The sequence below is a fragment of the Rhineura floridana genome, chromosome 4 (assembly GCF_030035675.1).
Source record: "Rhineura floridana isolate rRhiFlo1 chromosome 4, rRhiFlo1.hap2, whole genome shotgun sequence".
Taxonomy (NCBI): Eukaryota; Metazoa; Chordata; class Lepidosauria; order Squamata; family Rhineuridae; genus Rhineura; species Rhineura floridana.
Genome location: NC_084483.1, coordinates 209056533 through 209080503, shown reverse-complemented (window position 1 = coordinate 209080503; position 23971 = coordinate 209056533). Strand labels below are relative to the sequence as shown.

The 23971-nt window shown below is 46.3% G+C and overlaps 1 protein-coding gene across 4 annotated transcripts in view; it reads left to right on the top strand.

Annotated features, from left to right (window-relative positions):
* Positions 1-23971, top strand: part of OTOF (otoferlin) — a 219258-nt gene that overhangs the window by 16908 nt on the left and 178379 nt on the right. For all 4 annotated transcript variants that reach the window (XM_061626513.1, XM_061626515.1, XM_061626516.1 and 1 more), the window contains exon 2: positions 16824-16882. In XM_061626513.1, coding sequence (XP_061482497.1) covers positions 16824-16882 — 59 coding nt within the window. The remainder of the gene's footprint in view (positions 1-16823; positions 16883-23971) is intronic.

Genomic DNA, 23971 nt, shown 5'->3' with positions numbered 1-23971 from the left:
TGTCTCCAGCCGGTCCTTGAAAGCCCTTTGGGAAGCAAACTCTCTGCTGCAGACTGGAACCAGCTGTGTCCAGTGCAGCTGACTGCTCAGCGGGACAGAGCTGTGGGCAGCCAGAGGAACCCTCATCCACCGCAGTGCCTGCCCATAAAGGCAAGCCTAGAGTGAGAGACCAGGATGATGCCAGCAGTTCCCGGGAGCCCATTTGTTGTGAGATTTTTTTTGGGGGGGGGGGATGAGCTGTGTTTGGGCCCTGGGTGGGAGCTAGGGTAAATGAATGGAGTCCTGCTGGGTGAGGCTGGGTGGGGAGGTGTGTCAGAAGAAGGAACTGATTATTAATTTATATTTATTTATTTATTAGAATATACTAATTTATTAGAATATACTGATTCCTCCACACTCCCAGTGACAGCCGCTGGCTCCATGTCAGTGAAGCAGTGGAATTCACTTCGGGTTTTACTCTGAATTTCCAAGGAGCTGTCGAAGGTGCTTCAGCCACTAGCCACCACTGCCCTCTCCTTTTCATATCCATCAACTCACTGGACCAGGATTATTCTCTGAAATCTGAGATGTGCAACCTGTACGCCCTTGCAATGACTATGAGCAAATGAAGCTGTATTAAACCAAGCTGAGTCATTGATCTATCTGGCTCACTATTGTTTAAGGAGAGGCAGAGTCGCTCCAAGATCTTTTTCAGACCGGCCACCTCAGGTCCTTTTAATTGGAAATGAGTCTGGGCCTTTCTGCAGGCAACGCAGCTGTCCTGCAACTGAACAATGGCCCTTCCCACTCAGTCTTGAGCCCAGCTGTGGCTGTTGGGCATCATCTTGCAGTCCACACGGCTAATGGTAGTCCAGGAACATCTGGAAGGCCACAGGTTCCCCATACCTGTACTAAGTCATTTCAAGGTCTCCTGTGTTGTGCTTCGTTGGCAGTTAATTTCAGGGAAGGGCCGTGGCTCAGTGGCAGAGCATCTGCCTGGCATGCAGAAGGGCCCCGATTCAATCCCTGGCAGCGTCTCCAGGAAATTGGAGCTCACAAAATCTGAGTGCCCTCCTCAAGCCCCCACCTGAGTTGCTCCCTCAGTAAAGAGGTCCCAGCATCTGCACAAAGGCATACCTGATGCCCCAGTTCCAGTGGAGGGTACAGCATTTTTCATAGTAGATTTATTGTGCATTCCTGCTAGGGCAGTCGGCTGCAGAGGTGAACCAGCCAAACTGAATGGGAGAGGCGAGGCTGGGCAGGGTGGCCCTGCTGGGGAAGGACAGACTCCTGACCAGCTGGAGGATAAAGACATGGGTGGGTGGAGAGAGAGAAGGAGAAGTAACAGAAGAAGGAAAGAGGGAAGAACTAGACTATGGGCAGGCCTTGCCTCAGTGACTTAGGAGGCAGAGTGGGAGGAAGGGGAAGCCAGCGATTCTGGGGCTACCCACTCCAGGGGTGAGTCAAGGAGGGAACCTGCTTAAATAAATAACTGGGCTCCTGCTGGGAGGAAGGGCGGGATATAAATCAACCAATAAATAAATAGGTCTTAGAAGGGCTCTAAACTCATCTGAGTGAAGCTCTCATCAGCCAAGAGCACTCCTGGGCTCTGAAGACCCTTGGGATCCATAGCAGGAGGTTGGAAGCTCTCTCCATCCCATCATCAAAACATTTCTGGAGAATAATATAAAGCTTTTACTCAGTACAGTACTGCAATTAACTGCATGGGTGCTGAGGTCGTGCCTAGCCTGAAAAACTGCAGATGAAAGCATTGATCATTCTCTGGGCTAAGGAGTGCTGATAATGATTCACTGGGCATTAATGTGGGCTGGGACATATTTTCTGGGGATCATTGGCCCTGCTGTGCCAGATTTTTGTCCTGGGACTGTGTGGGATAGGTTTGATGCAGTCAAGGAGGGGGCAGGGCAATGTGGTGACCAATTAGAGTTCCCATTTATGCATCCCCAAAACAAGAGGAAATAGATTTGCACAACATCTATATAGGCCAATTTATACATATAGATGCAAACTTTGAAATAATGACTATAATTTATTATTTATTACCATTATATGCCACCTTTCCTTCAAGGAGGCATACATACATGGTCCTCTCACTTGCAGTTTTATCTTCACAACAACCCTCTGAGGTAGATTAGGCTGAGAGACAGTGACTAGTCCAAGGCCACCCAGTGAGCTTTATAGCTGACCGGGATTTGAACCCTGGACTCCCAGGGCCAGTCCAACACTCTGACTACACCACACTGGCCCTCAAACCTAAATGGAAATACAATGCATCTCACCTTAGCCAAGAGGGTTGTGACCAGGTGACCTGCGGGCCTGCTGAGTCTACTATCCAGGAGCTCACTATTGATGGACAAGCTCTCCCTTCCATGGGTTCTCAGCAGGGGACTGTTCTCTGCAAAGCAGGACAGATTGAGGCTTCATAGAACTCGTGGACATTCAAAGAAGCTGAATGTTGGAAGATTCAGGACAGACAAAAGGAAGTACTTCTTTACTCAGCGCATAGTTAAACTATGGAATTTGCTCCCACAAGATGCAGTAATGGCCACCAGCTTGGACGGCTTTAAAAGAAGATTAGACAAATTCATGGAGGACAGGGCTATCAATGGCTACTAGCCATGATGGCTGTGCTCTGCCACCCTAGTCAGAGGCAGCATGCTTCTGAAAACCAGTTGCCGGAAGCCTCAGGAGGGGAGAGTGTTCTTGCACTCGGGTCCTGCTTGCGGGCTTCCCCCAGGCACCTGGTTGGCCACTGTGAGAACAGGATGCTGGACTAGATGGGCCACTGGCCTGATCCAGCAGGCTCTTATGTTCTTATGTTCTTATGAGTGTCCTACAAACTGCAGGACCCAACAGCAGTTAACTGCATGGGTAGCATGAAGAAGGAAAGAAGATCACAATCAGGAATCTGGAGTAGCCCCAAGTTGATCGTGTGGGGGCCTGGCATCCTTGCACCCCCCTGCTGCCTATTGCAGGTTCAAAGCTGGGTCTGTCCGTGGGTGCAGGCCCCATGGAGCTCTGTCCCCAGGAGGGTCTCATTAATGGAGGCAAAAGCAAACGCTTGTGTTTAGAGCAAACGGTGCCTGGCTTAACGGTGCATTTTGAGCGGGAGAGCAATTGCAGCTTGACTTTCATGTAGGAGGGAGGGAAAAGGAGTAAGTCTGCAGAGCCCTTCCCCAGAGAGGAAACTGCCTGAAACAGGAGGAGGAGGAGGAGGAGGAGGAGGGGTGGTGTACAGAGGAGCAGGGTTGCCAGCCGGGCTTCCTCCTGTGCCTTTGATAAATTCTTTCCTATTTTTCCCTTTTGACATGGAGAAATTGGTAAGGGAAGCTTAAATGGTCTGGGTTTAATGCTATCACCTGCTCAACATTTTCATCACCTGGAGCTGAGAGAGTAGGCAAAGCCGGCTTGATACCTGGGGAAGCAGCTGGAAGTCAGCTCTGAAAGCTGGCCTTTTCTTCTGCAAATGTACACGGGGGGGGGAAAAACCTCTTGTGAACTAGCCCTCAGGAGCTTCCTGGGAGAGGGTTGGCGGGAGTTGACTTGAAGGCACATAACAACAACAAGAAATGAGTTACTGGGTTATTAATGTGGTGAATAAATAACTTTAAAATGAATTTATCTAGATTACTTGGGGAGTAATGAATGGGGTACTTGAAGGGAGGTGGAACTGATTTGGAGCAGGATCTGTTTTGTTGTTGTTGTTATGTGCCTTCAAGTCACCTACGACTTACGGTGACCCTATGAATCAGCCACCTCCAAGAGCATCTGTCACGAACCACCCTGTTCAGATCTTGTAAGTTCAGGTCTGTGGCTTCCTTTATGGAATCAATCCGTCTCTTGTTTGGCCTTCCTCTTTTTCTATTCCCTGCTGTTTTTCCCAGCATTATTGTCTTTTCTAGTGAATCATGTCTTCTCATAATGTGTCCAAAGTATGATAACCTCAGTTTCATCGTTTTAGCTTCTAGTGACAGTTCTGGTTTAATTTGTTCAAACACCCAATTATTTGTCTTTTTCGCAGTCCATGGTACCTGCAAAGCTCTCTTCCAACACCACATTTCAAATGAACTGATTTTTTTCTTATCCACTTTTTTAACTGTCCAACGTTCGCATCCATACATGGAGATCAGGAACACATGGTCTGGATGATCCTGACTTTAGTGTTCAGTGATACATCTTTGCATTTGAGGACCTTTTCTCGTTCTCTCACAGCTGCCCTCCCCAGTCCTAGCCGCCTTCTGATTTCTTCACTATTGTCTCCATTTGGGGTAATGACTGTGCCGAGGTATTGATAATCCTTGACAAGTTCAATGTCCTCATTGTCAACATTAAAGTTACATAAATCTTCTGTTGTCATTACTTTAATCTTCTTGGTGTTCAGCTGTAGTCCTATTTTTGTGCTTTCTTCTTTAACTTTCATCAGCATTTGTTTCAAATCATTACTGGTTTCTGCTAGTAGTATGGTATCGTCTGCATATCTTAAATTATTGATATTTCTCCCTCCAATTTTCACACCTCCTTCATCTTGGTCCAGTCCCGCTTTCAGTATGATATGTTCTGCATATAGATTAAACAAGTAGGGAGATAAAATACACCCCTGTCTCACACCCTTTCCGATGGGGAACCAATCGGTTTCTCTATATTCTGCCCTTACAGTAGCCTCTTGTCCAGAGTATAGGTGGCACATCAGGACGATCAGATTCTGTGGCACCCCCATTTCTTTTATATTTTTTTCATGATCTACACAATTAAAGACTTTGCTGTATTCTATAAAGCATAAGGTGATTTTCTTCTGAAATTCCTGGTCCATTCCGTTATCCAACCAGAGATCATATCGCAAACATATGTTGGATAATGGAATTGGGATATATACTGAGCGCTTCCAGTCTGTGGGCCATTGTTTAGTTTTCCACATTTGTTGACAATTTTTTGTCAAAATTTGGACAGATTCAGTCTCAGTAGCTTGTAGCAGCTCTATTGGTATGCCATCTATTCCTGGTGATTTGTTTCTTCCCAATATTTTGAGAGCAGCTTTCACCTCACATTCTAAAATTTCTGGTTCTTCATCATACGGTTCCTCCATGAATACATCTGACTTCAATCCATAGTTCCTCTAGTTCTCTATCAACTAAGTTTAAAGCCTCAAATCTGTTCCTTATTTGATCTTTATATTCTGGGATGTTATTTAAATTGTATTTTGGCATTATGATTGCTTTGTTGTTCTTCTTTAGCTTTACTCTGATTTTCGGTATGACCAGTTCATGATCTGTACCACAGTCTGCTCCTGGTCTTGTTTTCGCAGAAAGTATGGAACTTCTCCATTTTCTGCTACCAATTATATAATCAATTTGATTTCTATATTGACCGTTTGGTGATGTCCACGTGTACAGTCTTTTCAGTTGTTCAAAAAACGTGTTCGCAAAAAACAAATTATTGGCTTCACAGAATTCAATAAGTCTTTCTCCTACTTCATTTCTGTCTCCTAAGCCCCATTTCCCCACAATTCCTAGTTCTTCTCTGTTCCCTACTTTTGCATTCCAATCCCCCATGATTATCAGCACATCCTGTTTTGGTGTGTGATGAATTTCTTCCTGTACTTCTGCGTAAAATCTCTCCAATTCTTCTTCTTCTGCGTTTGATGTTGGAGCGTAGACTTGGATGATGGTTATGTTCATAAGTGTCCCGTTTAATCTCATTGATATCACTCGCTCAGACCTTGCATTGTAGCTCCTAATTGCTTTTGCTACATCACTTCTCACTATTAAAGCAACCCCATTTCTTCTTAATTTCTCATTTCCTGCATAAAATATTTTGAAGTTGCCTGATTGAAAATGTCCCCTTCCCGTCCATTTTAATTCACTCACGCCAAGTATTGTAATGTTGATGCATTCCATTTCTTGTTTGACAATTTCTAACCTTCTCTGGTTCATGGTTCTCACATTCCATGTTCTTATTGTGTGCATTGTACAACTCCGGACTCTCCTTTTGCATCAGTGCACATCAGCCTCTGGGCTTCCTTTCGGCTTTGACCCAGCTGTGTCATTAGTCACAGCGCTACTCGTACTTGTCCTTTGTTCTTCCCCAGTAGCTTGGTGATTGTCTTCTGACCTGGGGGTCTCATCTTCCAGCACTATCTTGTGTTGCATTTTGGATACTCTGTTCATAGGGTTTTCGTGGTAAGAGGTATTCAGAGGTGGTTTACCATTGCCTTCCTCTGAGTTTGGATGCATCTTAGTCTGGTGTCTCAGCTTTGACCATTCCGCCTTGGGTGCCCCTGCTAGGAGTCTAGCCTCTTGGTCTAGACTCCTGATGGCATTGCTTTCAACTTCTTTGACACTCTCAAACCCCCTCACCACATTAAGGGATGTACCCTAGAGTCGATCTGGGGTGTACAAATTGACTGAAGAACTTATCTAGGGTGATTTGAATGGGAAATCAGTTGGCTTGCATTCTATGATATTTGCATCTGTGCAAACTTGTAAACTTGTGTCTATATGCCAAATCATTAAAGTACCCAGAGTTAGTCCTACTCTGAGTAAACCCACTGAGAATAATGGGCATGATGAATTTAGATCCATTAATTGCAGTGGGTCTTCTCTGAGCTGCATGCAATCCCCACCCATGTCCATGTAAGAGGCACATCACATTTGCATTTACTTGTGGCCCTAGAGAACCTCCTTTCATATCTCCTGTCCTTTATTTATTTATTATTTGTTATTAAATGTATATCCCTCCCTCCGTCACAAAAGGTGCCCAGGGCATTGACTGCAATTTCCCTTCGACTAGCAGGCTACCTAGAGAGGAGAGTTCTAAGCCTGGGCCTGATGTGGGATTGAGAACAACCTTTGTATTTGAAAAGGGCAACGCCCTCCCACCTAGCTCCCCTTGTTGGTGATGTAATGGCAAGAGTTTTGGAACAGCAAGAGGAATTTCTACCGTACTTTCATGGTGCAACAATTGGCGCTTCTCCCCTCATAGGTGCTCTCTGGCTATAGGCTAGGAGAAAAGTAATTGGGAAGAGCAAAATATTGCATCGAGGGCCTTCTTGACATACTAAAATGCAAACTCCCAACAGGGATAACCTTACAGGATTCTAATCATGGCGTTGTACCCAGTCTCTGCCGCTCCCAATGGAAATTGGAGGCAGCTCACAGCAATATTAAATCTAGAAAGCAAACAGCCTCCTTTTGCTGGAGGTGGGCACATTTAATAGCCGTCAAAGCCTGCCAGCTTTGAGAAGAGGGTTAATTTGGATCTGGCAGTGTATATTTTTAGCATTTTAATAACAATTTTTTTGTCCCCTGTCATGTTGCAAAAGTAGTGATCAGAGAGAAGGCTCAGTGTTGTAACAAGAAAAAGTGAATGCAAATATATATATGCACAGACATATATGTGAGGTATGCCAGGTTAGCTTCTTGGTATATCTGATGGTTTTAATCCATTAGCCGGCTGCCTCAGGGCTACTTAGTGTCGCAGGATCCCACTCGCCAAGGCTTGCAAGCTTTGATGTATTTATAGCAAATGAGTCTGATCAAATAGCTGGAGGATAAGATGTAAGTCAACAGGCTTCCTTGGGATGATTGTTCTCCACAATCCCACAAAGGAGTCTGCACAGAGATGGAATCTTAAATATTATCGTACGCAGGTTGCAGTTTAGGGAGGGAATGATGTAGTAGCAGCAGTTTAAGGAAGTGAGGAGAGCCAAGTGAGTAGGAGCAGTTTCTCAGGTGAGGAATTGTGAAGGAAGCCCTGGGCGGCAAACAAAAACTCTAAAAGCATTCTAAAACATCTTAAAATCAAAAGACTTTAAAATATATGAAAACAAAGCATCTTTAAAAACTTTTTTAAAAGCTTTAAAAACATCTTCAAAAGTAATTCCAACACAAATTGGGATAAGGTCTCAACTTAAAAGGCTTGATGAAAGAGGAAGGCCTTCAGTAGGTGCCAAAAAGATAATAGAGATGGTGCCTGTCTAATATTAATGGGAGGGAGTTCCAAAGGGTAGGTGGTAGGTGCCACTACACTAACGGTCCATTTCCTATGTTGTGCGGAATGGACCTACTGATAAGGTGGAATCTGCCAGAGGCCCTCAGCTGCAGAGCACAGTGATCAAATGGGTATATAAGGGATAAGACAGTCTTTCAGGTATCCTGGTCCCAAGCTGTATAGTGTTTTGTACACCAAAACCAGAACCTTGAACTTGGCCCAGTAGCTAATAGCCAGCCAGTGCAGTTTTTTCAGCAGCAGGGTGACATGTTGGCAATACCCTGCCCCAGTGAGCAGTCTCGCCGCCGCAGTTTGCACCAGCTGCAGCTTCTGGACCAACCTCAAGGGCAGCCCCAAATAGAGCGCATTACAGGAATCCAGCCTGGAGGTTACCAGTGCATGGACAACATGGTCAGGCTATCCTGGTCCACAAATAGCTGCAACTGTCTTATCAGCCAAAGATGGTAAAAGACATTCCTAGCCAGTGAGGTCACCTGGGCCTCTAGCAACAAAGATGGATCCAGGAGCACCCCCAGACTACTCTGTCTTGCTAGGGTTCAGACTCAGTTTATTGGCCCTCATCCAGCCCACCACCGAGTCCAGGCAGCTGTCCAAGGCTTGCACAGCCTCTCCCAATTCAGATGTTACAGAGAAATAGAGCTGGATATCATCAGCGTTTTGCTGACACCTTGCTGCAAATCTCCTGATGACCGCTCCCAAGAGCTTCATATAGATGTTAAACAGCATGGGGGACAGGATGGTACCCTGTGGCACCCCACAGCACAACTGCCAGGGGGCAGAAAGGCAATCACTCAGTGCTATTTTTCGAAAATGACCTTGGAGATAGGATCAGAACCACTGTAAAACAGTGCCTCCAATACCCATCTCACCAACTTGGCTCAGAAGGATACCATGGTCAATGGTATCAAAAGCTGCTGAGAGATCAAGTAAAAATAACAGGGTTGCACTCCCCCTGTCCTTCTCCCGATAAAGGTCATCCATCAGGGCAACCAAGGCTGATTCAGTCCCATAACCAGGCCTGAAGCCAGACTGGAATGGGTCAAGATAATCTGTTTTCATCCAAGAGTACTTAAAAATGTTGTGCAACAACCCTCTCAATCATCGTCCCTAAGGAGGGGGTATTTGTGACTGGTTGGTAATTGTCGCAGACCAATGGATCCAGGGTGGGCTTCTTCAGGAGTGGTCAGATCACCGCCTCTTTCAGGGCTGGTGGGACCACTCCCTCCCACAAAGACATATTGACCACACCCTGGATCTACTTGGTCAAATCCCCCTGGCAAGCTTTAATAAGCCAAGAAGGACAAGGGTCGAGAGGAGATTTTGCTGGTCACATTGTCACAAGCATCTTGTCCACATAAAACCAAAAAACCAAACCAAAATCCGTTCAACTAATTCCTGGCACTGACAACAGGAATATCAAGACTGCCACTGACAACAGGAATAGTATACAACAAACATAAAATGGAGGGGGATCAATCAGTTGTTGTCACCTGCAAGGTGTGCGCTATGTTCATCTTCTTGACGGAAACCAGCCGCGATTACACTTGCAGCAAGTGCAGATTGGTGGCGCTCCTAGAAGAAAAGGTCAGGGGGCTGCAGCAACGCATAGACACCCTGCAACTTATCAGAGAAGATGAGGACTTCCTCGATAGAACACAAGAGGAATTAAGAGAACGACACAAAGTACAGGAAGAAAGTGACAAGGAAGAAGAGGACTGCAACAGCTACAAATCCCCATGGAGGACTGTCACTGTAAGGGCAAGGAAAAACAGGAGGGATTCAGAACTGCTGCAACTAACAAATCGCTTTCAGTGTCTCTTGGCAGACAGCACCTCTGAAGAGCCTCAACAAACTCACCTGCATCAACAGCCACTGACTGCAAAGGAAGACTCCACACCCCGGAAGAAGGAAGCTCATGCAACCACTGCTCGCGGCAAAAAGAGGAGGGTGCTGGTGGTTGGAGACTCGTTGCTCAGGGGGGTAGAGGCACCGGTATGCCAGCCGGACAAAATGAATCGGGAAGTCTGTTGTCTCCCTGGGGCGCGCATCCGGGACGTCGCTGACAACCTGCTGAGGCTCATTGGGAACCAAGATAGGTACCCCTTTCTCCTCATCCATGTGGGCACGAACGACACGGCCAGAAACACCGTGGAACAGATCACCTCGGACTATGAGGCTCTGGGTAGGAAGGTCAAGCATTTGGGGGCGCAGGTGGTCTTCTCGTCGATTCTTCCCGTGAAGGATCGAGGACTACAAAGGGAAAGGAAGATACTGCAGGTCAACGACTGGCTACGCAGATGGTGTCGACGGGAGAGGTTTGGATTCTGGGACCATGGTCTAAGCTTCTTGGAGGGGGGACTGTTGGCAAGAGATGGGCTGCACCTCACGAGGCCTGGGAAGAATCTCTTGGGCAGAAGTATGGCAAAACTCATCAAGAGGGCTTTAAACTAAAGCCTCTGGGGGATGGAGATGATAGCTTAAGTACCGATCCAAAGACAGCGGGTTGTAAACGCAACAATTTGAAGGGTACAGGAGACACTGGGAGAGAGAAAGGGATCCATGGCAAAGCTCACGGTATATTAACGGAGGAATCCAATCGGGACAAAAGAGACTTCTGCTGTCTGTATACCAACGCGCGGAGCTTGGGAAACAAGCAAGGGGAGCTTGAAGTCTTAGTGCATCAAGGCAAATATGACTTCATAGGGATAACGGAGACTTGGTGGGATGACTCCCATGATTGGAATATAGCCATTCAAGGATATAAACTCTACAGAAAGAATAGAAGCAACAGAAAAGGAGGGGGAGTAGCGTTATACGTCAAAGACAAATACACCTCTATGGAAATCCAAGAGAGCGAACAAAGGGGTCCGGTAGAGACCATTTGGGTAAAAATAAATGGAGAAACAAATAAAACCGACATGGTAGTAGGTGTCTACTACAGACCCCCTGGCCAAGAAGAGGTGGTAGACGAGGCCTTTCTCAAACAAATCTCTGAAATCTCAAGGAGGCAAGAAGTAGTACTGATGGGGGACTTCAACTACCCGGATATCTGCTGGGAGGCAAACTCTGCGAAGCACAAAGCCTCCAACAAATTCCTGATGGGCCTTGCTGATAATTTCCTCTTTCAAAAAGTAGAAGAAGCAACAAGGGGATCGGCAATCCTGGACCTGATCTTAACTAACAGGGACGAATTGGTCACGGGAATTAAAGCGGTCGGTACCTTGGGAGAAAGTGACCATGTAATGCTGGAATTCGGGATTCTGGGGAAAGCCAAAGAAGAATATAGTCAAACATGGACCTTGCATTTCAGGAAAGCCGATTTTAGCAAGCTCAGGGAAATGATGGGTAGGATCCCGTGGCTAGATAGACTAAAGAAGAAAGGAGCCCAACAAGCGTGGGAGTTCATGAAGAACGAATTACAAAAAGCGCAATCACAAACAATTCCAAAGAGGAAGAAAAATGGAAGACATCGGAAAAAGCCAATGTGGCTACACAGAAGACTGGTGGAGGAGGTAAAAGTAAAAAAGACCATGTATAAAGAATGGAAGGAAGGACGCATCACCAAGGAAGAGTACCGATGAGCGGCTCGGGCTTGCAGGAATAGCGTAAGGAAAGCTAAAACCCAGAATGAGCTGAGGCTGGCGAGGGAAGCGAGGAACAACAAAAAGGGGTTTTTCAGATATGTTCGAAGCAAGAGAAAGACCAAGCAAACGGTGGGACTGCTGCTCAATGAGGATGGCAAAATGTTGACAGACAACAAGGAAAAGGCAGAATTGCTCAACCCCTATTTTGCCTCCGTTTTCTCCCAAAAAGGGAACAGTGTGCAACCTTGCATCGGTAGCAATCTCAGTAAGGGGTCGGGACTGCAGTTCGAGATTGATAAGGAGATAGTCAGGAAATACCTAGTTAACCTAAATGAGTTCAAATCTCCAGGGCCTGATGAACTGCATCCCAGAGTATTGAAGGAACTTGCGGATGTACTCTCGGAACCTCTTGCCATCATCTTTGAGAAATCCTGGAGAACGGGAGAGGTGCCGGAGGATTGGAGACGGGCAAACGCAGAGCTTGGAAAAGTTACTTTTTTGAACTACAACTCCCATCAGCCCTAGGCAACATGGCCACTGGATTAGGCTGATGGGAGCTGTAGTTCAAAAAAGTAACTTTTCCAAGCTCTGCAAACGTCGCCCCGCTCTTTAAAAAGGGTAAAAAAGAAGATCCGGGGAATTACAGGCAGGTAAGTCTGACTTCAATACCAGGAAAGATATTAGAATGGATAATAAAAGAGTCCATTGGCAACTATCTACATGACAATGTAGTGATTAGAAGGAGCCAGCATGGGTTTGTCAAGAAAAAATCCTGTCAAACTAATCTCATCTCTTTTTTTGATCGGGTCACTAGCTTAGTAGATGGTGGAAATGCTGTAGACGGAAATGCTGTAGACGTCATCTATCTAGATTTCAGCAAGGCATTTGACAAAGTCCCCCATGACCTTTTGATTAGCAAACTAGTCAAATGCGGACTACATGGAAATACTGTCAGGTGGATTCACAACTGGTTGGAAAACCGTACTCAAAGAGTGGTCGTCGGTGGCTCTGCTTCGGACTGGAAGGAGGTCTCAAGTGGAGTGCCACAGGGTTCTGTCCTGGGGCCGATACTTTTCAATATTTTTATCAGTGACTTAGATGACGGGGTGGAGGGAAGCCTTATGAAGTTTGCGGATGATACGAAACTGGGAGGGATAGCTAACACAATGGAAGACAGGAATAAAATCCAAAGGGACCTGGATAGACTAGAAAATTGGGCTGAAATTAATAAAATGAAATTCAATAAAGACAAATGCAGGATTCTGCATTTAGGCCACAAAAACAAAATGCACGGGTACAGGATGGGAAATACCCAGCTTAGCAATAGTGCGTGTGAGAAGGACCTTGGAATTGTAGTGGATCGCAAGCTGAACATGACCCAGCAGTGTGATGCTGCGGCAAAAAAGGCAAACACGGTTTTGGGCTGCATAAACAGAGCTATAGTTTCCAGGTCGAGGGAAGTAATAGTCCCACTATATTCTGCATTAGTCAGGCCTCATCTGGAATACTGCGTTCAATTCTGGGCGCCTCATTTTAAGAAAGATATAGACAAGTTAGAGCGGGTTCAGAAGAGGGCGACGAAGATGATAGCCGGTATGGAGAACAAGTCTTATGAGGATAGGTTGAAGGAACTTGGCATGTTCAGTCTGGTGAAGAGAAGGCTGAGGAATGACATGATTGCACTCTTTAAGTACCTGAAGGGCTGTCACATAGAGGAGGGTACAGATTTGTTCTCTGCTGCCCCAGAGGGGAGGACTAGGTCTAATGGTTTTAAGTTGCAGGAGCGTAGATTCAGATTGGACATTAGAAGGAACTTCTTGACAGTAAGGGCAGTTAGGCAATGGAACCGACTGCCTAGGGAGGTGGTGGGATCTCCTTCGCTGGATGTCTTCAAGCAGAGGCTGGACAGCTATCTGCGGGAGATGCTCTAGCTGTGGATTTCCTGCTGTGAGCAAGGGGTTGGACTCGATGGCCTACAAGGCCCCTTCCAACTCTATGATTCTATGATCATCAGGCTGCATTAACTGAAACCGATCCCAAGAAGTTGCAGCAGACATTGCACTGGATACTTCACTGGGGACTACAGTAGATGTGGATGGGGCATCAAGACTGCTACGGAGGCGAGCAACTTGCAAACAATTCACAGGGGGCCTCCGAAGGGTGTAAGACTCCATTTCCTGGAGTCGATGTCAACAGACCCGACTATACGGGAAAGCTCCACTGAACGGCTACTTGAGGATTCGATGGTGGCAGAGAAGTGGGCCCTCTTCGCTGCCCTCACCGCCACACAGTAGGCACGGTTATGATGTTTTACTCGTGCCTGATCAGCTTCACAGCACTTCTTTTGCCACTTGTACTCTAGCTGTCCTCCAGCCTGTTTCATTGCCCCTACCTCACTGGTGTACCAAATTGTACTCGGGTCCTGCTTGCGGGCTTCCCACAGGGGCATCTGGTTGGCCACTGTGAGAACAAGATGCTGGATTAGATGGGCCCCCTTTGCTCGATCCAGCTTCAGAGCTCATCTATGTTCTTAAGGCTATGTGAGAGATCTTCCAGGAGAGTTCCTCCAAAGGCTGCCTTGTCCATCTAAAGAAGGTGGCCTGGGGTGTGTGTGACCCTTCATCAATTGTGCTTTTTAGTTTAGGGAAAAGGGTGACTGAGGAGGGGGCAGAAACACAATAGAGGATTAAAAAATTAGGCAATATTGTGGAGAAAGTGAATAGAGAGAAGGTTTTCTCCCTTATAGTTCAAGAATTTTTAAGCATCAGTTGAAGGCTTATTTCTACAGGCCTTTTGTACATAGCTGTGGCGAGGTACCTGGCCGCTCAAGCAATCCTATATTTTGCTGTGTTTTCTGTTTCATGTTTTTACATTTTGATATAGGTGTTTGAGTTAGTATTTTAATGAGGTGCCAGTACTCATGTCTTTGTGCCGTGGGCGCCAGCACAAAATGGCTGCCATGGGCAGGAAAAAAGGAGATACACTACTCTGCGCTGGTGGATTCTGTCACACACACAAAAAGCCCAGGTTTGATTTTATATGTATTCTGGGATTGCTGTGTGCTGGCCTGGTCCCCTGTGGGAGGAAGGGTGAGATAATAATAGCAATAATAAATATTAAATATTAGGCAGGTGCCATCTCTGTTATCTTTTCTGCGCCTATTGAAGACCTTCCTCTTTCAACAAGCCTTTTAAGTGGAGACCGTATCCCAGTCTGCGTCTGTGTTGGAATTGCTTTTTAATATGTGCTTAAACCTTTTTAAAATGTTTTCAATCTTAGATGTTTTGAAAGCATTTTTCAAGTAACATTTTTGAAGATGTTTTGTTTTAATGTGTTTTAAAGTTTGTTTTTATGATGTTTTAATGTTTATGGTGCTTTTGTTTGCTGCCCTGAGCTCCCGCTGGGAGGAAGGGCGGGATATAAATCAAGTAATAGTAATAGTATTATTTATTTATTTATTAAATTTATTAGTCACCCATCTGGCTGGCTGTCCAGCCACTCTGGGCGACGTACAAAATAAAAACATACAAATACATTAAAACATTAAAAATCTCAACAATAATAATAAAACCTAACCCACCTCAAAAGCCTGCCTGAAGAGCCAGGTCTTCAAGGCCCAGCGGAAGCTCATCATAGAGGGGGCATGGCGGAGATCATTTGGGAGGGAAATCCACAAAGTGGGGGCCACAATTGAAAAAGCCCTCTCCCTAGTCCTCACCAGTCTAGCTGTTTTAACTGGTGGGATAGAGAGAAGGCCTTTTGAGGCTGATCTTGGTGAGCGGCATCCCTGATGATGTTGGAGGCGCTCCTTCAGATAGACTGGGCTGAAACCATATAGGGTTTTAAAGGTCAGAACCAACACGTTGAATTGGGCCCGGAAAACAACTGGTAACCAGTGCAACTCCTTCAGCACTGGAGTGATGTGATCTCGCCGGCGGCTGCCTTTAATCAGGTGAGCCGCCGCATTCTGTATCAGTTGCAGCTTCCAGACCGTTTTCAAGGGTAACCCCACGTAGAGCGCATTACAGTAGTCTAGGCGAGAAGAGACCAGGGCACGTACCACAGATGGGAGCAGATGGTTGGGAAGGTAGGGGCTCAGCCTCTGTATCAGATGGAGTTGATACAGCGCCGCCCGGCTCACAGCCGAGACCTGAGCCTCCATGGACAGTTTGGAGTCAAGAATGACCCCCAGGCTGCGGACCTGGTCTTTCAGGGGCAATTGTACCCCATTGAGCACCACGTCAACATCCCCCAACCTTCCCTTGTCTCCCACAAACAGTAACTTGGTTTTGTCAGGGTTCAGTTTCAGCTTATTCCTTCCCATCCAGCCACTCACTGACTCCAGGCACTTGGATAGGGTTTCTACAGCCAACCTCGGTGAAGATTTGAATGAGAGATAGAGCTGTGTGTCATCCGCATACTGGTGACACTGCAGCCCAAATCTTCTGATGATAGCCCCCAGCTGCTTTATATAGATGTTGAACAGCATTGGGGAGAGGATGGAGCCCTGTGGCACCCCACAAGTGAGAGGCCAAGGATCTGAAACCTCATCCCCCGATGCCACTCTCTGGTACCTACCCGAGAGGAAGGAACAGAACCACAGGAGTACAGTGCCCCCTATGCCTAACCTCTTCAGGCGGTCCAGAAGGATACCATGGTCAACGGTATCAAAAGCCGCTGAGAGATCCAGGAGGACAAGGAAGGTGCATTCGCCCCTATCCCACGCCCTCCTCATATCATCCACCAAGGCGGCCAAGGCTGTCACCCCCACCCCCACCACTTCAGGGTTGTCTAATAACATTGATTAGCGGGAGATACAGGACAGACAAAAAAACCCTTTCTCATGCAATGCAGAATGCTTAGCTGTTGCAGGAGGAGGTGCTGGTCACTGGCTTCATGAGTTTAAAACAGGATGAGGCAAATGCATAAAGGATGAGAAGTCTGTCAGTGGCTACTAGTGGAGCCTGCAGGATCAGAGGCAGTCTACTTCTGAATGTCAATTGCCAGGGAGCAGCCATCGCTGTCTCTTTGGGCCAGAATTGGCATTCTTTAACAATTCTGTGTGACCCAGAATCTTGCATTTTCTTCCATCAGATGCTGTTGACCCAATAAAAGTTACTCTCCCTTGCAGGTTAGCCACACATTATATTCACATGCTCAGCCAAGGATGGCCCTGCAAGACCTTCTGGGCTCTGCACAAGCTAAATGTCTTTTTTTCTGTGGCTTCTGCAGGACTCTCCTTCTACACCCGAGTGCTTGAGAACTGTGAGGATGAAGCTCCATTTGATGAGGTAAGGAAGCAATGTCTAATCTGGAGCAAAAAGCATTTGGGAATGCCCACCAATCTCAGGTCAGTCCCGGCCTGCAATGCAGGCAGCTCCTGAGGAGTCTGCCAGGTGTGTTCTGTATGTTTTGACACTGGACTTGATAACCCCCTAGGCAGACTGCAGACAAAACAGGGGATTTATCATGCACTCAGTAGCTTACAGTAAGGCCGGCCCCATCATTAGACAGGGTGAGGCAGCCACCTCAAATGGGAGATGCTGCAGGGTGGGTTGGCACAGTGGGGCTTTGAGGACAGCCTTCACTGTGCCCTCTAAGGTAGCTTGCTACCCACAGAAGGATGCTGACCCATTGGCAGTGTCAAAAAAGACTCAACTGCCAGTCCAGTCAGCTACTCTAAGTGAAATAGGGTGAGGATGCCATCTTGACCTTTGTTCCAAGTAGGAAAATATCTCAGTCCACTCCTGGAGGGTTACACAGGTCATAGACCAAGGAATGTTTGGCACAGTTCTAGATGCTGGTTTTGACCGTTTAACCCCCAAAATAGCTTGGGACCAGAATTATTATAATTATTTATTTTGTTTATGCATCACTTCCAACAAGGCACCACAAAGGGATTTATAACATATGTAAAAACAGAACGATTGCGTATATAAAAACCAATTATAAATATAAAAACAGTTGAAAACAGCAGCACATTCATAAAATCAATTCAAATTCAAGACAAATACCAACTGGGATAAAGATGGGAATGTGTTCCAAAGGGTAGGGGCCACCACACTAAAGGCCTGATTCCGACATTGTGCAGAATGGACCTCCTGATAGGATGGGATCTGCAGGATGCCCTCTCCTGCAGAGTGCAGTGATTGTTTGGGTATGTAGGGGATGAGACAATCTTTTAGAAATCCTGGTCCCAAGCTGTCTAAGATGACAAAAGAATTGTCCCCTTCAGTATGCAGCTGTCTATATAGTGAGATTATTTTTCACAGCTTGGCTCTTAACCTCCGAAATAAGGTAGGTGGTGAACAGGGACAGGATGGCGCATTTTTTGTGGTGGCACCAAAATTTTGAAATAGCCTTGCCAGAAAAGTCCATCTGTCCCTTCTTTTTGATGGTACATAAAAACCATTTCATTAGGTGCATGCTTTGATGGGGATAGAGAACCAGTGTGGTGAGAGAACCAGTGTGGCGTAGTGGTTAAGGTGTTGGACTATGACCTGGGAGACCAGGGTTTGAATCCCCACACAGCCATGAAGCTCACTGGGTGACCTTGGGCCAGTCACTGCCTCTCAGCCTCATGAAAACCCTGTTCATAGGGTCGCCATAAGTCAGAATTGACTTGAAGGCAGTACATTTACATTTATTTTTGATGGGGATTGCGGGGGGGGGGAAGTAAAGAGCTCCAAGAAGCTGTTCGCTGCTTTTTAATTCTCAATTTTTAAAACCGGCATTTTATTGTGTGCTGTGATCCATAGTGGAAAGGCAGTAATATACCTATTTTAAATATACTGAGTTGTACAATACCTGGCATTTTCCTTGGCACAAATTTCAGGACAAAAAGGTTTGCTTTGAAAAATTCAGCCACTGCATTGGATGCATCAATCCACTGCCCTACAGAGAGAAAGGCAGGGGTGTGGAAAACCTGTGGCCCTCCTGATGCTATTGGGCTGCCATTCCCACTAGTCTTCCCTGGCTATTGGCCTTGCTGGTTGGGCTGATGGGAGTCCAACAGCATCCAGAGGCTCATGGGTTTGCCAACCCTGATGCAAGGCCATATACACAGCACTGAGCCCTCCCCTTGTCCTCTGCCAGTTTTTGGACAGTGACATTCGGCAACCTGAAGAAGCAGGAAGGATTGCAGCCAGGCATGAAGTGAACTACAGCTGTTGGGTGCAGGGGTGCCCCTGAAAACATCCCCATTGCCCAGAAAGCTCAAGCCTCTCCCTGCACCCTGGCTCAAGTGAGCAAGGGAGAGGGTGTGAAATGCCAGGAGAGTGTGTTAAGTGGGGCACAACACACTTAGAAGCAGGACAACGCTTGCCCGGGTGCTCTGCGAGCTCATTCAGAAAATATAGGTGTGCATCTTTTGAACGTAGAAATGGCATGTCTTCAGTTTTTAAAAAAAGTCTGTTGTGGGTGTTGAAAGTTTAATGGGGGAAAGACCCTAAATATTTGAACCAGCTGCTGGTTTCTAAACAGACAAAGCACCCGTGGCTGCAGATTACAAGTGAATTGTACTCCTGCTTTTTAATGTCTGGATATGTGTGGGCTGGTGGCGAAGAAAAACACTCTGCACATGCTCCAAAAGGACGTTTATTTTTGAAACGATTCCTTTACATATTTGCACAGATAGCCGAGGTAAATTCTGTGGCAGCCGAGTCCCAGCCCTGACTGTCATGTGCCAGGGAAGTTGGCTGCTCCCAAACTTTCTCTGCCTCATTCTGCATCTGCAAAGCTGACTCTTTCTCTCTTGTTACGTAAACCTCTGGTGCTGCAAACCTTACATAACAGCCTCCCTCACAGCACTACTTGCCAAGTTGTTAAAATGCTCAGGTTGCAGGAGCGAGGTCTCTCTTGTTCTTTCTTCCACCTCTTCTCAGTCTCTCTCTCCTCCCCCCCCCCACCACTTTGCAGCAAGGCTGTTCTTTGCTGCAAAAGGCTTTCTTTTGCTTGCAACCTTCAAAACCAGCCTCCTGTACTCTCAGAGGCATAAATGTCGGATGAGGAGAGGGAGCACCTTCTTTTGATCTTACTTGCCTGCTGAGGTTTATAATTGTAGCTGGTGCTTATTAAATGAGCATCCTAATGGATGGGGCCAAAATTCATTTGTTTTGTATTTTAACGCAAACCTACCAAATTTGCACTTCCTGAACCAATATGCAACCACAACGCAGTTGTCTTTTGAAATTTGCACCTCTCTGAACTTTTGTGATCAGTTCTCCAACCAATAAAGATGTACCAAGGAATGCATATGAGGGGAATATATGGACAAGAAATGTTTACAACAGTGAAAATAATGCAGTAAAATGCCTTATATTAAGGAAAATTGCTTGCAAAAATGTATCTATTTTCCCAAAGTGCATAAATAAAATACATAACTAAAATGTTTTGATGAAACCGAGAGATTTGTCCATTCCTACCTGATTTGTCAGGATTTGTCCATTCCTTTTTCTACCCGAGTAGAAAAAGAGGAAGGCCAAACAAGAGATGGATGGATTCCATCAAGGAAGCCACAGACCTGAACTTACAAGATCTGAACAGGGTGGTTCATGAGAGATGCTGTTGGAGGTCACTGATTCATAGGGTTGCCATAGGTCAAAATCGACTGCACATAACACACCCACACACCTGCACTTCTCCAGGGCAGAGTCATCCCTACTTTCCTGATGCAGACTGCATTCTAAGGATGCCTTAAGTACATAAGAAGAGTCCTGCAGCAGGATGAGGCCAGTGGCCCACCTAGTCCAGCATCCTCTTCTCACAGTGGCCAACCAGATGCCCCACTGGGAAGCCCACAATCAGGACCTGAGCGCAAGAGCAACTCTTCCCTCCTGTGGGGAAGGAGACCGTGGCATTGCTGCAAGGCATTGATGGAGTGGGGGAGGCATGGCAGCACCCTGCAGACTTGACCCCTGCCTTGGTCAGGAGGGGGGGGAGGCCCAACATCTCCTCTCCATGCCCCTGTCCCAGCTGTATGTTTAATTAGGGTTTTAAAACCCTTATGAAACATTAGCCCCATCCCTGAATGTGTTTGGGACTGGATCTGGGGCAGGGTGTGGTGATGGTCCCCAGGTCCACCCAGGGCAGGCTGGCCTGATGCCCCACCCCCAGACTGGAGGTACAGTAGGGCCCCACTCATACGGCGGGTTATGTTCTGGACCCCGGCCGAAAAGTGAAAACTGCCGAAAAGCAGAACTCATTGAATAGAATCGCGCTCGATGCCTGAAAACCGCCGTAAAACCGGAACAAGTGCCATATGAGTGGGGCCTTAGTCTAATCGCGTCTAATTGAGACCGCCACATTAGCGAAGCATCATAAAGCTGGGTTCTATTGTGCAGGGTGAGTAGGAGGAGCTGTGCACAGCCACAGTTACTAGCAACTGGTTTGTTGTTGTTATGTGCCTTCAAGCTGATTACTACTTATGGCAACCCATGAATCAGCAACCTCCAAGAGCATCTCTCATGAACCGCCCTGTTCAGATCTTGTAAGTTCAGGTCTGTGGCTTCCTTGATGGAATCAATCCATCTCTTGTTTGGCCTTCCTCTTTTTCTACTCCCTTCTGTTTTTCCCAGCATTATTGTCTTTTCTAGTGAATCATGTCTTCTCATGATGTGTCCAAAGTATGATAACCTCAGTTTCAGCAACTGGTATTCATAGCTATATTGCCTGTGACTGTGGAGGCAGAGCATAGCCTCTGTGGCAGGTAGCCTTTGATAGCCTTCTCTTCCATGAATTTGTCTAATCCTCTTGTAAAGCCATCCCAGTTGGTGGTCATTGCTACATTTTGCCAGAGACACTGGGCAGGGCAGCCCCCAAATGGATATGTTGTAACATCAGGGCTGGTTCATGCACCGTGGGATGGCCAAGTTTCTTTCTGTGTTTGCTGACGAAGGGTTGCTAAACTGGATCTGCAAACATTGTGTTCACATAGGCAGTGAATCCTGGGTGTTCTAGTTACATTCCCTCATTCATCATTGTCTCTCGTAGTTTATTCTTAAGTAGCTGCATCTTTGAGCAGAACTTCCATCAACCTCTGTTGACCTTGCTTGCTTGGGAAACTAGCATGATACACTGAGTTGCATTTTTGCTTAGATAGCCTTTTAGCAAACCTGAAGTCTCTAAGTGAGAAAACAATATTTTCAAAAAGAGTGGGATATTCATCCCTAAAAAATAAAATAAAATAGTGATTTTTTAAAAAAGTTTGTCTACGGTCCCCTATAAAATTTAGGCTGCATTCTTGCCTGTTTGCATTTTGTCAGGACTCCCCCTGCACGCCCCATGAACAAAATCTACCAGCGGGTCGAAACCCCTTGCAAGCTCCAATTTGTTTGAGTGAGGCTTTCAGAGAAATCCATCCTGGAGGGTTGTGCTTCATCTCTACAGTCCAGAAGGAAGCCAAGCATAAAGACAGATGACCTTATGCATTAGTGCTGAAGATAGCGTTGATGCTGGCTAATCTTAATTAGACTTTTGTGATGCTGTGTTTGGTCAGTTTCACATTCCTTCCAATAATGCTTGCTTATCAGAATTGGCATCAGGACCCTAAGGAGGTCCTTCTGATCCTTTGCCAGCCATCCCAGAGAAGCATAACATTTGCAGATGGAACTGGCTGGATTTTCTCAGAAGGAATTCCCATTGCTTTCAAAACAGGCCAAATCCACCCATGGCCAGAAGCATGCCTTGAAAAATTAAGCGGCAGAAGTCTTCCTTCTTTGCCAGCCGGAGCCACGAGTGCTTACAAGGCGGAAGCGTGGCAGGGCCAGGTTGTAACCCCTCAGCTGAAGGGAGGTCTTATGTGCAAGTCTCCTTGATGGGATGGGCTATGTACCAGAAGAGACAATGTTTTCATTGCAGGGTTGGTTACTTTTTTCTGTTTTGAGGAGGAGGGAGAAGGGACTTAAATTGGCATCATGAATGAATCGGAGGCAGCTCCTGCTGTTCATCTGCTGGTCCATCTGGGCTTTGGCGGCCAGCTGGTTGCCAGGCAACCCAGAGTTTACATTCGGGAAGCTCTTTTTGGCATCGGAGAAGATCCAGCAGCCTATCGAACTTTTCCAAAGGCTGGCACTCTTGTGCCTCTCTCTCAAGGCGTTCGTGTTTGGAAGGGGGCTCATTCCGAATGGTAGGAATGCTCCCTCTCACTCCCCCCCCCCAATATGCAGGCAAACCTTTCCCCAATTTGTGGCTATCCTCCCTCCCCCCTCCCCCGGTCCTCAGGATCACAAGAACAGCATCTTGGTTTTCATTAGAGAAGGGAGACACGCTCCATTATTTGTTGTAAACCCAGTCGAGATGGAGAAAAACGACCGACTCAAATGCACCACCTCACATTCATTCTTTTACATTAATCAGAGGTCTTTTATATTAATTTGGATTCCTGCGCTGAGCAGGCGGTTGGACTCAGTGGCCTTATATGGCCCTTCCAATTCTGATGCTGTGGTTCTGTGTAGTGCCCATGGACACCAGTGGCACTTATTTATTATTGATCGATTGATTATTTGATTTATATACTCCCAGCAGGAGTCCCGGGCGGCAAACAGAAATGCTAAAAACACTTTAAAACATCATAAAAAGACCTTAAATACATTAAAACAAAACAAAAACATTTAGAAAAAAGCTTTAAAAACATCTTTAAAAACAAAACAGAGTTAAAAACATATTATTAAAGAAAACATATTAAAAGCACTTGTGAAAGGTCTCAGTAAATCTCCTTTAAAAATCCACAATGCACAAGAGACTGTTTGATCTTTCTGTTCCATTCCTGTTTGGCTTGGCTTGGCCTCTCCAAAATTGAACATGCACTCCATTAAACTTGCCATTATTTCATTGGATGCCAAGACTGGGCAACCTCCCGCCCCCCTTGTTTTGAACAAAAGGGACAATGGGCTTTTCTCTTTGAGCGAGTGCAGTGGCAGCTGATGTAGCTAGGTGCCTTCTTCCCATTGATGGGGGGGCATCCTTTCACCACTGTGTGGACTTGTCTCTATTTCGGCTACACGGCAGCCATTTTGTGACTGGCGCCCATGGCACTTTCTCAAAATTGCAAACGTGCCCACTGACCCCCAAAGGTTGGTGACCCCTGATATAAATTCTAGCATCCTCTCCTATTCTTGACAACCTTATTCAAGCAATATATCTGTGCACAGGAACACAAGGAGAGGCTGGAGTGGGGTGGGGGAGCGAGATCATCCCTGCTAGCTCTGCCCCTCCCCCAGTTTCATGCACTCATATGAAGCGGAGACCAGGGCCTAATGCTCAGGGTCATTTCATGACTTTGGATGAATGCACAGCAGCTGGGTGGGTGTGGGTGGATCCAGCAAACACAATCCCTCTCTGTGTCCATACATTCAAAGACATGGCAGACTCCTACAAAAAGG